Source organism: Melanerpes formicivorus, unplaced genomic scaffold (assembly GCF_026170545.1).
Source record: "Melanerpes formicivorus ecotype bairdi unplaced genomic scaffold, bMelFor1.0.p_v2 SCAF_31, whole genome shotgun sequence".
NCBI lineage: Eukaryota > Metazoa > Chordata > Aves > Piciformes > Picidae > Melanerpes > Melanerpes formicivorus.
In genome coordinates, this window is record NW_027142383.1 from 7,695,530 (window position 1) to 7,710,927 (window position 15,398).

Sequence of the window (15,398 nt, forward strand, 5' to 3'; positions counted from 1 at the left end):
GAGCTGTCTGTGCTGCCTCGGCCGGAGCCGTCGGAGCCCGCGGGGGCCATCGGGGCTCACGGGAGGGGTGCCGCAACGGCAGGGTCACGCAGGCATGCGGCTAGGCGCTGGTCCTGCTTTCCGAGCTGACACGCAGGGTTGTGCAGCTCGTTAGTCTGCTACTTAAGGCTGTAGCAGACGTTTGGACTGCCGGACTCCGCTAGTCCCTTCCCTGTCAACTGGGCAGTCTTACCCTCGGGGGTTCAGTCCTCTTGAAGACATGGTGAGCTTACTTCCAAACCCTAATGGCTGACCTTGTGTTTCACCTTTATAGTCTATAGTCTTATCACTTCTTCCTTCAGGTCATTCACCTGTTCACACCTAACAGAGGTGTTTTGTATATATAATCCCATCTCCCTTCAAATCTAGTTTAAAGCTCAGTGAATGAACCCTGATAATTCTTGTCCTAGGACCCTTTCCCCCCTTCAAGATGAGCCTTTTCCACATTACGACAGTGTTGTCCTTATCCCCATCCTATGAGGTAACTTCATCACTCAGATGAGTCCACATTGTCACCCAAGGTCCTGGTTGTACCAGTGCCAGTGAAACACCAAGGCAGTCAACTTCTTCATTGTCTTTTAAGAAAGCGCCGTGCTAGCCTTGGTTTAGAAACCAGACTTTAGGGTTAGAAGTGAGAGATTATCCACCCAGCACCCAGTCATAGAGATCTCTGGGTTTTGCCAGGTTCATGGGCACAATGCCACTGGAGAGTAACTTCACTATTACAGTTTGGCCCACATGTGTCTGTGCTAGGGATTGGTCCCCTTTGTTGCTAGTGTCCAGCTCTTCAGATTTTTCTGTAGCCTACTTCCCAATGATTTGATTCCCATTGACATATCCATTCTGTGTCACCCTTGAAGGTTGCATAGGAATAATAATAGTGGTGCCATTCTCTGCTGCCAACAGGAGGGTGCACAATCCCCTATCTCTGCACTACCTTCTCCCTCCTCTGTAACTGTTTTCCCAGTACCAATTTCCAGTGCTGCTGCTTTATATTGCCACATAGATCACACATGATGGGCAAATGCATCCATGAACCACATTCCTTCTGTATTTGAGTGTGTGGTAAGTTCAGGTGCCTCCTCAATTGGAGAAGGTCTATAGGGTTGACCTAACAAAACTGTATCTGGGTTTATAGGCTGTCGCAACTTAGAGACTTTAGCCAGACCCTCCTCCTAGCCAGACCAATTCCTTCTAGGTAAGCATACCATTTCTACACTGTGGCCTTTTGGGCTACTCCCTCGGGAGGAGAATGATCCCTTGAAGATCAAATTTAGCAGAGGGAAAGGGCTATTGTGTAAAGTATGTAACCTCTCTGCTTCCTTGACTGCCCTGAGAAGTGATCAGAATCCTTTTTCCCACTCTGAATACTTTTGTTTGGTTTCCTTAAATGAAGTGGATGAAAATAGTCCCCTCAGTCCATTTTGGAATGTACCACAATAGGTTCTGCAAACCCCCATTATGTTAATAATGGATTCTGTAGATGTAGTGGGCCTAGCCTTTGATAAGCCTTAAGCTCATCCTTTAGGACATTAAGGCTCTCTGTATTTTGTGGAGTCTTATCCCATGCCCTATTTTCCCTGAGCAGATCATAAAAGGGATGAGCAATCACTGAAAACTGTATTTTGTCCCTTCTGAGGTGAAACAAATTTGGCTTTGTCCTCCTCCCTTAAGAAAATCATAAAAACCCCCACCAGTGGGAAGTTGCTTGTATTGTTATTACCACTGAGGTTATACTTGGGACAGATTTTCTATAATCAGTTTTCAGATGCCATCGCCCACCACGTTTACGGACTGGCCAGACCTGAGAGTTATAAGGGGAGTGAGTGAGGCTCATTATCGGTCTCTTCAGGCCTCAATTACTCTGTTATGGCCATCACATGCATAGATGATTCCAGGGGTTTTGCTGATTATGGTCTATGGCCCTTTGAATCCTTTCTTGAAGAGTCTGGACACGTATTTTTTAAGCAGCTGGTAGCCCTTTAATGAGTGGTCTGAGGTGCTCAGCATACCTTGTGCTGCCCTCTCATATACTGTCTGGATACAAGCAGCTTTTTATACTCCCACCTTTCACCCAGATAATAACAAGTTCTCTCCTTTTTTTGAGGTGCACACCCCAGCCCAATAAGATACTTCAGAAGTTATCAATAGGTTGCTTGCGGGCCCATCGCTCAGAAACACTTTGGGTCCCCAAACCTCTGTTGCCTCATCATCACTAAGCAGTATCTGATCACCTCCAGTTAAAGAGACTCACCCAGCTTGTGTGAAAACTTGTCCTGGAGTTCATTTAGCTCTGATCCCAATCAGGGCGATGTATGGACAGAGGTTTGGGGATTCCTGCCACATGGCCCTGTATGCGTCTCTGTTCACACTTCCTTTTCCTTAAATTCCTCTGTTTCATAAGAAATACTTTCATCACCATCTCCCCATGTGTTTCCATCTGAATCCTCAGGATCTGTACCTGTGGTTAACTTTCATTTGTGCTACCAGAAGTTCAAGCAACATATGTGTCAGCCCCTTTTCTCTTTGCAGATGTCTCTCCAAATAACATGCTTTAGCCTCTAACATTTTGGAGTAATCCTGTGTCTGAACTAAACAAGCACTTAAGACAGCACACATATCCCCTTTATCTGTGCTATTCTAAAACCTTACAGGGTTTTGTTCAAGCCTTTCCACAACTGCTACAGGGTCATATAACTTCTCCTTCACCCATTTAATATCTGAGGCAGAAGATGCACAGTTATGCTTCCAGAGTATCACAGTATCACAGTATCACTTAGGTTGGAAAGGACCTCGAGGATCATCGAGTCCAACCTGACACCGCAGACCCCATGACTAGACCATGGCACCAAGTGCCACGTCCAATCTCCCCTTGAACGCCTCCAGGGTCGATGACTCAACCACCTCCCTGGGCAACCCATTCCAATGCCGAATGACTCGCTCGGTGAAGAACTTCCTCCTCACCTCGAGTCTGAACCTCCCCTGGCGCAGCTTGAGACTGTGTCCTCTTGTTCTGGTGCTGGTTGCCTGGGAGAAGAGGCCAACTCCCTCCTGGCTACAACCACCCCTCAGGTAGTTGTAGAGGGCAATGAGGTCACCCCTGAGCCTCCTCTTCTCCAGGCTAAACAATCCCAGCTCCCTCAGCCTCTCCTCATAGGGCTTGTGTTCAAGGCCTCTCACCAGCCTTGTTGCCCTTCTCTGGACACGCTCAAGTGTCTCAATGTCCTTCTTAAACTGAGGAGCCCAGAACTGGACACAGTACTCAAGGTGCGGCCTAACCAGAGCAGAGTACAGGGGCACTATGACCTCCCTGCTCCTGCTGGCCACACTATTCCTAATGCAGGCCAGAATGCTATTGGCCCTCCTGGCCACCTGAGCACACTGCTGGCTCATATTCAGGTGGCTGTCGATCAGCACACCCAGGTCCCTCTCTGTCTGGGAGCTCTCCAGCCACTCCGACCCCAGCCTATAACTCTGCATGGGATTGCCATAGCCAAAGTGCAGCACTCGGCACTTGGACTTGTTGAAAGCCATCCCATTGGACTCTGCCCATCTTTCCAGTCGGTCGAGGTCCCTCTGCAGAGCCTTTCTACCCTCTAATTGACTAACATCTGCCCCTAACTTTGTGTCATCTGCAAACTTGCTGATGACTGACTCTACCCCTTCATCCAGATCATCAACGAATATGTTGAAGAGGACAGGGCCCAGCACTGATCCCTGGGGGACACCACTGGTGACTGGCCTCCAGCTGGATGTGGCACCGTTCACGACCACTCTCTGGGCCCGGCCCTCCAGCCAGTTCCTAACCCAGCACAGAGTGTAGTGGTCCAATCCACAGGCTGACAGCTTAGTCAGCAGTTTGCTGTGGGGGACGGTGTCAAAGGCCTTGCTGAAGTCTAGGTAGACCACATCCACAGGCCTCCCCACATCCACCAGGCGGGTCACCTGATCATAGAAAGAGATCAGGTTGGAGAGGCAGGATCTGCCCTTCCTGAATCCATGTTGGCTGGACCTGAGCCCTTGGCCATCCTTCAGGTGCGCAGTTATTGCTGCCAGGATAATCTGCTCCATCACTTTCCCTGGCACTGAGGTCAGGCTGACCGGCCTGTAGTTTCCAGGTTCCTCCATCCGACCCTTCTTGTGGATGGGGACCACGTTGGCCAGTTTCCAGTCATCTGGGACCTCAGCGGTGAGCCAGGACTGGAGGAAAATGATGGAGAGTGGCCTAGCTAGCACATCCGCCAGCTCTCTCAGCACCCTAGGATGGATCCCATCTGGTCCCATGGACTTGTGGATATCCAAGTGGCTCAGCAGGTCCCGAACTAACTCCTCATGGATTTCCAGGGTATTACTCTGCTCCCCGACCCCAACGCCCAGCTCCGGAGACCACTCGTCCTGAACTCCTGCCTTGCTGTTAAACACTGAGGCAAAGAAGGTGTTCAGGACCTCAGCTTTATCCTCATCCTCAGTAACTGTGTTCCCCTCCAGGTCCACCAGGGAGTGCAGGTTCTTCCTGCCCTTCTTCTTATTGTTAATATATTTATAAAAATGCTTTTTATTATCTTTGACTGAGGTGGCCAGCTTCAGTTCCAGCTGGGCCTTAGCCTCCCTAATTTTATTCCTACATAATCTAACAGCTTCCTTGAACATACCTCGAGAAGCCTTCCCCTCCTTCCAAAGGTGATACAGCCTCCTCTTCCCCCTTAAATCCTCCAGGAGCTGCTTGCTCATCCAGGCCGGTCGCCTTCCCCGCCGGCTTGCCTTCCGGCACGTGGGAACCGCCAATTCCTGTGCCTTCAAGAGCTCCTGTTTGAAGTAGGTCCAACCCTCCTGAACCCCTCGGTTCATGAGGGCTGGTACCCAGGGGACTTTGCAGACAAGTTTTTTAAATAGGCTGAAGTTCGCCCTTCGGAAGTCCAAGGTGGAGGTTCTGTTGGTGCTCCTCCCAATCTCCCTGCATATTGAAAACTTCACTATCTTGTGGTCACTGCACCCTAGGCAGCCTCCCACGATCACATCTCCCACCAGCCCTTCCCTATTGCAGAACAGCAGGTCAAGCAGAGCCTGTCCCCTGGTAGGCTCGCTTAACAGCTGTGTCAGGAAGCAGTCCTCCATTCGCTCCAGGAATCTTCTGGACTGCCTCCTCCCTGCTGAATTAAGTTCCCAGCAGATATCTGGGAGGTTGAAGTCACCAACAAGGACAAGATCAGATGATCTTGAGACAGCCTCCAGTTGCTTGTAGAACAACTCATCAGCCGCCTCATCCTGGTTGGGTGGTCTGTAACAGATTCCAACCAGGATGTCAGACTTGTTAGGTTGTCCTCTGATTTTGACCCACAGGCTCTCAACTCCCTCATCTTCCACCACAAGTTGTGTGGCAGAGATTGACTCTCTAATATACAGAGCCACCCCTCCTCCTCTTCTCCCTCGCCTGTCCCTCCTAAAGAGCCTGTAACCCCCCATTGTAGCACTCCAATCGTGGGTGCTGTCCCACCAAGTTTCTGAGATGGCGACTACATCATAGTTGCCCTGATGGATTAGGACCTCCAACTCCTCTTGCTTGTTGCCCAGGCTGCGTGCATTGGTGTACATGCATCGCAGCTGGGTTCCTGACTTCTCAACTGACCCTACCTTGCGCCCTACTCTTACCTCTGCAGAGGGACCGATTGCCTCACCCACCCCCTTCAGACCTAGTTTAAAGCCCTCCTAATGAGCCCTGCCAACTCCAGTGCCAGGACTCTTTTACCCCTTCTAGATAGATGCACCCCATCAGGACCCAGCAGGTCAGGTGCAGTGAAAGTTGCCCCGTGGTCATAGAACCCAAAGTTCTGCCGCTGGCACCATCCCCTGAGCCAATTGTTGATGGTGTGGGTTCTCCCATTCCTCTCAGTGTACACCCCTGACACTGAAGGAATTGAGCAGAACACCACTTGAGCTCCTGCCCCATCAATCAATTGTCCAAGGGCCCTGAATTCCTTCTTAATTGTCCTAGTGCCCTTCCTGTCAATCTCATCACTCCCAGCCTGTATTACCATCAGAGGGTAATAGTCAGTGGGCTGGATTAATTCAGGGAATCTCTTCGCAATGTCCCTAACCCCTGCCCCTGGTAGGGAGCAGACCTCCCTGTGGGATGGGTCGGGACGACATATGGGTCCCTCAGTACCCCCCAGGAGAGAGTCCCCAACAACTATAACCCTTCTCCCTTTCTTTGTGGAGCTAGTCGTTATAGCCGGTGGGGACCGCTTGGGCTTAGGCTTCCCCCCAGAGCTGGCCGTTACAGCTGGTGGGGTCCGCTTGGCCTTAGGCTCCCCTCTGGATGGCTGCTCTTCAGCCTCAGCCCTCTCATCCTTACTGCCCTCAGCCTGCAGGGCCTCATACTTATTATGCAAGGGCAGCGGAGGAGGAGAGGGTCGGGGTGGATTTCTCTTGCCACCCCTGGCAGGGACCCGTATCCATCCCTCTCCGCCTCCAGGAACCCTTCCCTCAGCAGGGGAGATCTGCAGAGCCTTCTCCCGCAAGTCTAACTCCCTTTCGCTTTCCCTTATGGTCCTTAGCCTAGCTACCTCCTCCTTCAGCTCGACCACTTCATCCTTCAGCTCTGCCACCATGCTGAGGAGAAAATTCACCTGCTCACACCGGACACAGGTGTCCTCTCCCTCCCCCTCTATTCCAAGTGCCAGGCTGAAGCACTCTCTGCAGCTGACAGCCTGGACTCCAGCATGTTGGTGAAACAGCTCTGTCTGGGCAGACGCTGCTTTTTTACCCTTCGTCCGAGTGACGACCATGATGCAATGTTTAAGGTTCGGGCTTTCTGTTTGGTTTTTTTGTTTTTTTTTTTTTTTTTTTTTTTTTTTTTTTTTTTTTTTTTTTTGTCACCCAGCTGCTAGACAGCTACTGAGCCAAAATGGCGCCGCGCGCACAGCCTGGGCGGCTTTTAAAACTGCCGCGGCTGACGTCAGGCTCCCGTGACCCGTGCAGGCTCTCGTGAGCACGATCCTGCCGGCTCCTCCCCCTACTAGCAGTCCTCCCGACCCGCGAAGCCCCGAAAGGAAAGCAAAAGCAAAAGAAAAACCCCAAGAAACTCACAGCTTAAGCGGAGCGGTTCCAGACGAGCGGTCCCGATCAGCTACTGAGCCAAAATGGCCTCTATTGTAATTCCTCTATTGACATTCTGCTCACTATGCCACAAAACAGACAACAATAGTCACCCAAACTTGTAAGTTAATTGCGTTGGAAGGAGTGCCAAGTAATTTTGGTTACAATAAATCCACATTTTTGGGTGTCTGTTGCTGACTGTTTTGTGGGTTCCTCTGAGACAAGATAAGGCAATGAAACCCCTGGGGAGGAGGGAAATGAGTTCAGGGTACCAACAGATTTTCATATTAAATATCTTTCTTTGGCCTCAACCCAGGCTGCTTCTGAACTAGTTGTAACCTCTGTGGTTAGAATAAAGCTCTGGAACAAGTCAGCCCCAAAGTTCTGACATGAACTTTTGTCCAATTCCCTTTTGAGTTGAATGATGCTTAACAGTAAGCTGGCAAAATACTAGACTACTTTTTCTTTAAATGACATTGCATGCATTTTGCTTTAAAGAATACTAGTATTCTACATTTTCACCTTTTTGTTAGACTTACAAATGCTGCATGTAAAATACATAAAGAGGACTGCAGAAAATTCTGTCAACTAGCTCTGACTGTTTTTGCTTTTTCCTGAAGGTAAGCATCTGCTTGGAATGCAATAGCAGCAAATTACGTGGATTGAAACGAAAATGGATCCGCTGCTCAGCACAAGCAACAGTATTGCATCTAAAGAAGTTCATTGCTAAAAAACTTAACCTTTCCTCTTTTAATGAGGTAATATTTTGATATTTAAAAATTATTTTGCAAATTACAGTCTTACGGATTATTTTCAAAACAGTGTCTTTCCTTACAACCACATTGTTAAAAACCTGAAGCACACACGATTTCCTAATGGAAAGAAAAAGAAAATGGCTATTTAAATTGAGGAGCTGAATGCAGACAAATAGATTTTTCTCCAAATTTACTTCTCCCCCTTTTAATTTAAGGATGCTGATCATCTTGCCTTTTTTTCTCCCCTTCCAGTTCAGTGGAGATGTAGCTCTTATTGGTTCTTGGCTTTATCAGAGTTGGCAGTGCAGCTCAGTGTATTGTTCCATGACCAGTTTTAAAACATACCAAAAGGCTTGGTTATGTGTTTTCCACCTGTGTTAAAACTGACTCTTGCAAGATGCTTTGTTTCATGGCCTTAAATGAAGGGATATGCTGCCCTAGCAGAGATTTTTTACTCAATGCAAAGAATAGATTATAACATATGGACACTAAAGACTGATTTAATGGAAAACAGCACATACACTTTCTTCTACTTCTCTACTCTGAGTGAAACTCAGCCTTGTGTAGTATCAGCTGGTGACACCTTCCCTTCATGAAGTACATAATTGGACTGTTCATGGGAAGAAATCACAGTGGAGGGTAAGGGAAGAAAGAGGCTTTTCTATTCTCTGCAAGTTCTGTCATTTTAGATTCTAAAATTAGAATGCATAATGAAAACACCTTTCTTCCCTCTTTGTTGGTATTAGTCACAGTCCCCTGCCATCTAGTCTAATTCTCAAATTGCCAATCATGAAAACTTCCAAGGATGATGATGCGATGATCTTTTCCAGCAATTTGTTCTGGTGCTTAATTATCTTTGTAGAGATTTTTTCCTCCTTATATACAGTAAGAAATTACTGTTTCCATTGATGGCCATTGTTTCTCATTCTCCCACCATGTACCTCAGTAAAGAGTCTAGCTCTGTCTTCTCTATAGGCTTCCCTTAGGTATTGGAAGGCTGTAATTAGGTCCCCTTTAAGCATTCTATTATCCAAGGTAAATAGGTCCTGTTCCCTTAACCTCTCCTTATAGGGCCTGTGTTCCAGCACCCTGACCATCTTGGTGACTGTTTGCTGAACTTGCTCAAGTTTATCAACATTTTTGTTGCTCTATAGGGGCCAAAACTGGATGCAGCATTCCATATGTGTTCTAATGAGTGCTGAGTAAAGAGGAATAATCATTTAGAATAATAGAATCATAAAATGGAAAGTTGGAAGGGACCTTCAAAGATTATCTAGTTCAACCTTCCACCATAGGCAGGGACATCTTTACCTAGATCAGACTGCTCAAAGATCATCCAACCTTGTCTTGTATACTTCCAATGATGGGCAATCTATTCCAGTGCCTCACCATAGTCATCATAAAGAATTTTGTCCTTATATTCATTCTAAACCTACTCTCTTTCAGTTTAAAACTGTTGCTCCTTGTCCCTCTCCATCTTTCTTATAAGCCCACTTTGCATATTGAAAAGCCACAATAAGGTCTCTACAGAGCCTTCTCTTTTCCAGTCTCAACAACCCTAACTCTCAGATTTTCATCAGAGGAGAAGTGTTCCAGTCCAATGATCATTTTCATGGCCCTTCACTGGACTCACTCTAACAAGTCCATGTTTTTGTCATACTAGGAGCCCCAGAAATGGATGCAATACTCCAGGTAGGGTCTCAGAGAAGGCCCTTCCTTGACCTGATAGCCACCCTTCTTTTGATGCAGCCCAGGATATGATTGGCTTTCTGGGCTGCAAGCATGCATTGCTGGCTCATGTCCAATTTTTTGTCCACTAGTACCCCCAAGTCCTTTTCTGCAGGGCTGCTCTTATTCCATTCATTCCCCATTCTGTACTGATACCAAGGATTGTCCCAACTCAGGGGCAGGACCTTGCACTTGGCCTTGTTGAATTCATGAGGTTTACACGGGCCCATTCCTCAAGCCTGTCAAGGTCCCTATGGATGGCATCCCTTCCCTCTATCAAATCCATGGGGTCACAAGTCCTGCCAGGAAACCTGCTCCAGTGTGGGCTTCTCTCTGCACAGGTGGCCACGCTTCTTTTGATACAGCCCAGGATGCTATTTGCTTTCTGGGCTGCAATTGCGCATTGTTGGCTCATGTCCATATTCTCGTTCACCAGTACCCCCAAGTCCTTTTCTGCAGAGCTGCTCTCTATTTCATTATCTCTCAGCCTGTAATGATATCAAGGGTTGTCCTGACCTAAGTGCAGGACCTTGCTCTTTGCCATATTGAACTTCATGAGATTCTCCTTAGCCCACCTCTCCAGCCTGCCCAGGTCCCTCTGGATGGCATCCCGTCTCTCAGTTGTCAACCACACCACTCAGCTTGATATCATCATCAAACTTGCTGAGGGTGCACTCAGTCTTGCTGTCTATATAATTGATGAAGATATTGAACAGCACTGGTCCCAATACAGACCCCTGAGGGACACCACTTGTCACCCGTCTCTATCTGGTTTTCCCCTTCTTAACTATATTATCACCATTGCTGATTGGCTTGGCTTAGGCCAGTGGTGGATCCATCTTGTAGCTGGCTGAAACTGGCTCTATTTGACATAGGGGAAGCACATCAATCTTCTTCTGCTACTGGCAGTTCATCTCCTCCTTGAATCTTGTCTGTAGGCACAAAAAGGCCTAGGAGATCTTGGTGAAAACTAAGGCAAAGGCAGCACAGAATAACTAAACCTTATCTGCAGACATTGTCACAATTGTTCATCCCATGCAGCAGTGGGCTCACATTTTCCTTGGTTATTCTTTTATTGATAATGTAGCAGAAGTTATTCTTGTTGCCCTTGATGTCCCTTGACAGTTTCAACTCCAGTTGAAACCCCTGTATACCCAGGCAATGTTTCTGTATAACTTCTTTGTATCCTGTCCTCACTTCCACCTTTTGTATATGTCCTTTTTAGCTTCAGCTCCCTCTTTAGCCAAGCTCATCTCCTGATACATCTACTCATTTTTCTGAGTATTGGGATGGACTGTTCTTGTGCTTGAAGAACATTGTCCATAAAGACTTGTCATCTCTTGAGCTCCTTTGCCCTTCAGAGCTGCCTGTCATGGGATCCCACTTACCAGCTTCCTGAAAAAGCAAATTTCTGCTCTACTCTGCTATTTGATTTCCTCACTCCCTTCAGGATCTGGAATGTCATTGTTTCATGGTTGCTACAACCAAGGCTGACATTGATTATCATATCCCCAGAAAGTTCTTCCTTTTTGGTGAGTAGTAGATCCAGCTGTATGTCACCCATGGCTGGCTCATCTAGCATCTGTGCTAAGTCTCATAACACCTTTCAGAAAACTGGATTGCTTTCTTACTAATTACACTTTTTGCTTTTGTGTTTAAACTCGCTATTACACCACAGCAATGTCTAGTTTTACAACCTACTTGGCTGCTATTGAAATGGAAGAATGTTTATTCAACAATACTTGTTTCAGGAATCTTCCCTCCCTAAGGGCACATGCCATTTTTGTGGAAACAGTGTATTGGTATGTCCAGAGAAAAGTATGTTTTGAGGAGGAAGATTCTAAGAAAGTGAAACCTTGGTTGAATACTATAGAAAAATCCTGGTTTGAGTTATTGCCTGTCAGCTAAGCCATGTTAGTAGGTTGCATGCACATTCTTAGCTTTGTCAGCTTTGTACCATTAGCATATGCCATTTTTATGGTGACTTACCCTTTCAGTACATGTCACCTTGCAGTCAAATAGGCTAAGATCACATGCATGATCATTTATTGCAATTCAACTGATGGCTGGTCACATGATCGCACATTTGCTTACAAGTCCATACCCTTGCTGTTTTCAATATTAAGATCTTTCAAAGCTGACACAGAAAAGTAAAAACAATAAAATATCTTAAACCACCCACCCTGAACATGTATAAGCAGGGGATAGCCTTTTAAAAATGCATTTTCAAAGCAGAAAGTTAGTTGCTGGGTACTGTGTAAACAATTTTCATAACATATCAGAGCACAAAGCTCTGTATCTTTGGGAGTGTTGATCTTCATGAGGGTAGGGAGACTCTACAGAGGGACTTGGATAGATTGGATCGATGGGCCAACATTAATGGGATGAGTTTCAACAAGGCCAAATGCTAGGTCCTGCACTTGGGTCACAACAACCTCAAGCAATCACAGGATCACAGGATGTCAGGGGTTGGAAGGGACCCAAAGAGATCATCGGGTCCAACCCCTCTGCCAGAGCAGGACCACACAATCTAGCTCAGGTCACAGAGGAACACATCCAGATGGGCCTTGAAAGTCTCCAGAGAAGGAGACTCCACAACATCTTTAGGGAGCCTGTTCCAGTGCTCTGTGACCCTCACAGTAAAGAAGTTCCCCCTTGTGTTGAGGAGGAACCTCCTATGCTGCAGCTTACATCCATTGCTCCTTGTTCTATCACAGGGAGCAAGTGAGAGTGTGAGGAACACATCCACTAGACCCTCTCCAGCAGATCCCTGTCCCTCTTAAACTGGGGAGCCCAAAACTGAATGAAGTACTCAAGATGAGGTCTCACCAGGACGGAGTAGAGGGGGAGGAGAACCTGCCTTGATCTGCTGGACACACTCTTCTTAATACGTCCCAGGATCCCATTGGCCTTCTTGGTCACCAGAGCACATTGCTGTCCCATGGATAACTTGTTATTCACCAGGACTCCCAGGTCCCTCTCCACGGGGCTGCTCTCCAGCAGATCACCTCCTAACCTGCACTGGTGCAGTTTATTATTCCTCCCCTGATGCAGGACTCTGCATGTGGTGGGTTAAAATTTCCTATTCACATTAACTAAGCATGACCACCTCAACTGGAAGCAAATGGAAGCTGTATTTACAAGCAAAACTACAGTCTACAATGGAATACAATGAATATGTACAAAATATACAGTATTTACAATATTATAGAGGTATTTACAATCAGAAAATAGCACAATCCCCCCATGTCAAAACGAACAGGGAAGCTGCTTGTGGTGGGTTAACGCCCTTTTCTGAAAACGAAAAAACAAAGCAGGGTGGAGGGCTTGCGGGTACTTTACCCTCCCTGCAGGGCGTTTCCCCTGGGAAAGCTGAGTCTGTTCTACTCCCCTCTCCCTGCCCAGCTAGGGTATAAAAAGCAGGACATCATAGCTGTTGGATCTCCTTTTTGGCTCCTGCCTCTGCTGGATGAGAGCTACTGCAGCTGCCCTCCTGCTCCTCAGCCACATGGCCGGACCTGATCCTTTTCCCTGCTGCCTCCGCGCCTCCTCAGAGAAAGACTGGTTTTGTATTATTCTTTTCTGTCCCCCTCCTATCCATTCTTGTTCCTTGCCCTTGTGAACCTTTCCTGTTATTGTTATATATATATATAGTTTAAAGAAAAATTCTTCGCCTCTCTACTTCCAAGCCAACTCCAGATTGTTGTTTAGTGGATTTGCTCCTTATCCTTTTTTTTCCCCCCTCTCTCTTTGGAGGGAGGAGGGGGGAGAGTGGGGAAGAGATTGTCAGCCTTTTCCCCATCTGGGCTTTTAACTCCCAGTTAAGGCTCAAACCACTGCACTGCTCCACTGCCCCTCCCCCCCAAAGCCTCCCAAACTCCCTTGTAGTGAGAGAGAGAAAAGCTGAAAGAAAGCAGTGTTCTTCAGGAGAGACAGACAAGGAAGAAGGGGTGGAGGGGTGGCCCTGTACATCAGGGAGGCACTAGATGCCATTGAGCTGGAGATCAGGGACCATCAGGTTCAGTGCTTGTGGGTGAAAATTAGAGGGAATGCCAACAGGGCTGACATCCTGGTTGGAGTCTGTTATAGACCACCCAACCAGGATGAAGATGTTGATGAGTCATCCTATAGGCAGCTTAAGGCTGTCTCAACATCACCTGACCTTGTTCTCATGGGCGACTTCAACCTGCCTGATATCTACTGGGATCTTAACACCGCAGAGGAGGCAGTCTAGGAGGTTCTTAGAGTGCATGGAGGACAGCTTCTTATCCCAGGTGCTGCATGAGCCTACCAGGGGTAAGGCTATGCTTGGCCTCCTCTTCACCAATAGGGAAGGGCTAGTGGGTGATGTAGTGGTTGGAGGGTGTTTAGGGGCCAGTGACCATGAAATAATTGAATTTTCAGTATTCAGTCAATCTAAGAGGGGCAGCAAGAAGACCGCCACTCTGGATTTCCGGAGGGCAGACTTCAGGCTACTCAAGGAACTAACTCAGAAGGTTCCTTGGGAAACAGCCCTTAAAAACAAAGGGGTCCAGGAGAGCTGGACCTACTTCAAGGAAGAACTCTTGAAGGTGCAGGAACAGGCCATGCCAATGTGCCGGAAGATGAGCCACCGGGGCAGACGGCCAGCCTGGATGGGCAATGAGCTTCTAAAAGAACAAAGGGAAAAAAAGAGGGTGTATCATCTTTGGAAGAAAGGTGAGGCAACCCATGAAATGTTTAAGGATGTTCCTAGGTCTTGTAGGAATAAAATTAGGGAGGCAAAAGCACATTTCAGTTTAGACTGGCCTTTGCCATGAAGGACAACAAAAAGTCCCTCTATAAATATATTAATAGCAAGAGGAAGGGCAAGGACAACCTCCACTCCTTGGTGGACATGGAGGGGAATGTTGTATCAAAGGATGAGGAAAAGGCAGAGATACATAACACCTTCTTTGCCTCAATTTTTACTAGAAGGACAGAACGTCTTCCTGACAGCTGGCCTGCAGAGCTGGCAGAAGGAGCCAGGGAGCAGCATAGTTTTCCTCTGTTCCAGAATGGGGTAGTTGGTGACCTGCTCAGCCGCTTGGATCCCCACAAGTCCATGGGACCAGATGGGATCCATCCTAGGGTGCTGAGAGAGCTGGCAGATGAGCTGGCCAAGCCACTCTCCATCATTTTTCAGCAGTCCTGGCTCACTGGAGAGGTCCCAGAGGACTGGAAGCTGGCCAACGTGGTGCCCATCCACAAGCAGGGCCAGTTGGATGAGCCAGGGAATTATAGGCCTGTCAGCCTGACCTCAGTTTACCTGGGCGTGCTGGTTGATGGTAGGCTGAACATGAGCCTGCAGTGTGCCCAAGCGGCCAGGAGGGCCAATGGCATCCTGGCCTGCATCAAGAACAGTGTGGCCAGCAGGAGCAGGGAGGTCATTCTGCCCCTGTACACTGCACTGGTTAGGCCACACCTTGAGTACTGTGTCCAGTTCTGGGCCCCTCAGTTTAGGAAGGATGTTGACTTGCTGGAACATGTCCAAAGAAGGGCAACAAAGTTGGTGAGGGGCTTGGAACACAAGCCCTAGGAGGAGAGACTGAGGGATCTGGGGTTGCTTAGCCTGGAAAAGAGGAGACTCAGGGGTGACCTTATTGCTCTCTACAACTACCTGAAGGGGGGTTGTAGACAGGCAGAGTTTGGTCTCTTCTCCCAAGCAGCCAGCAACAGAACAAGAGGACATAGTCTCAGGCTGCGCCAGGGGAGGTTTAGGCTGGAGGTTAGGAGGAAGTTTTACACAGAGAGAGTGATTGC

The 15,398-nt window shown here is 47.7% G+C and overlaps 1 protein-coding gene across 1 annotated transcript in view; it reads left to right on the top strand.

The window, feature by feature from the left end:
- Positions 1–15,398, top strand: part of PCGF3 (polycomb group ring finger 3) — a 396,460-nt gene that overhangs the window by 366,362 nt on the left and 14,700 nt on the right. The window contains exon 10 of the mRNA XM_068155307.1: positions 7,755–7,892. Coding sequence (XP_068011408.1) covers positions 7,755–7,892 — 138 coding nt within the window. The remainder of the gene's footprint in view (positions 1–7,754; positions 7,893–15,398) is intronic.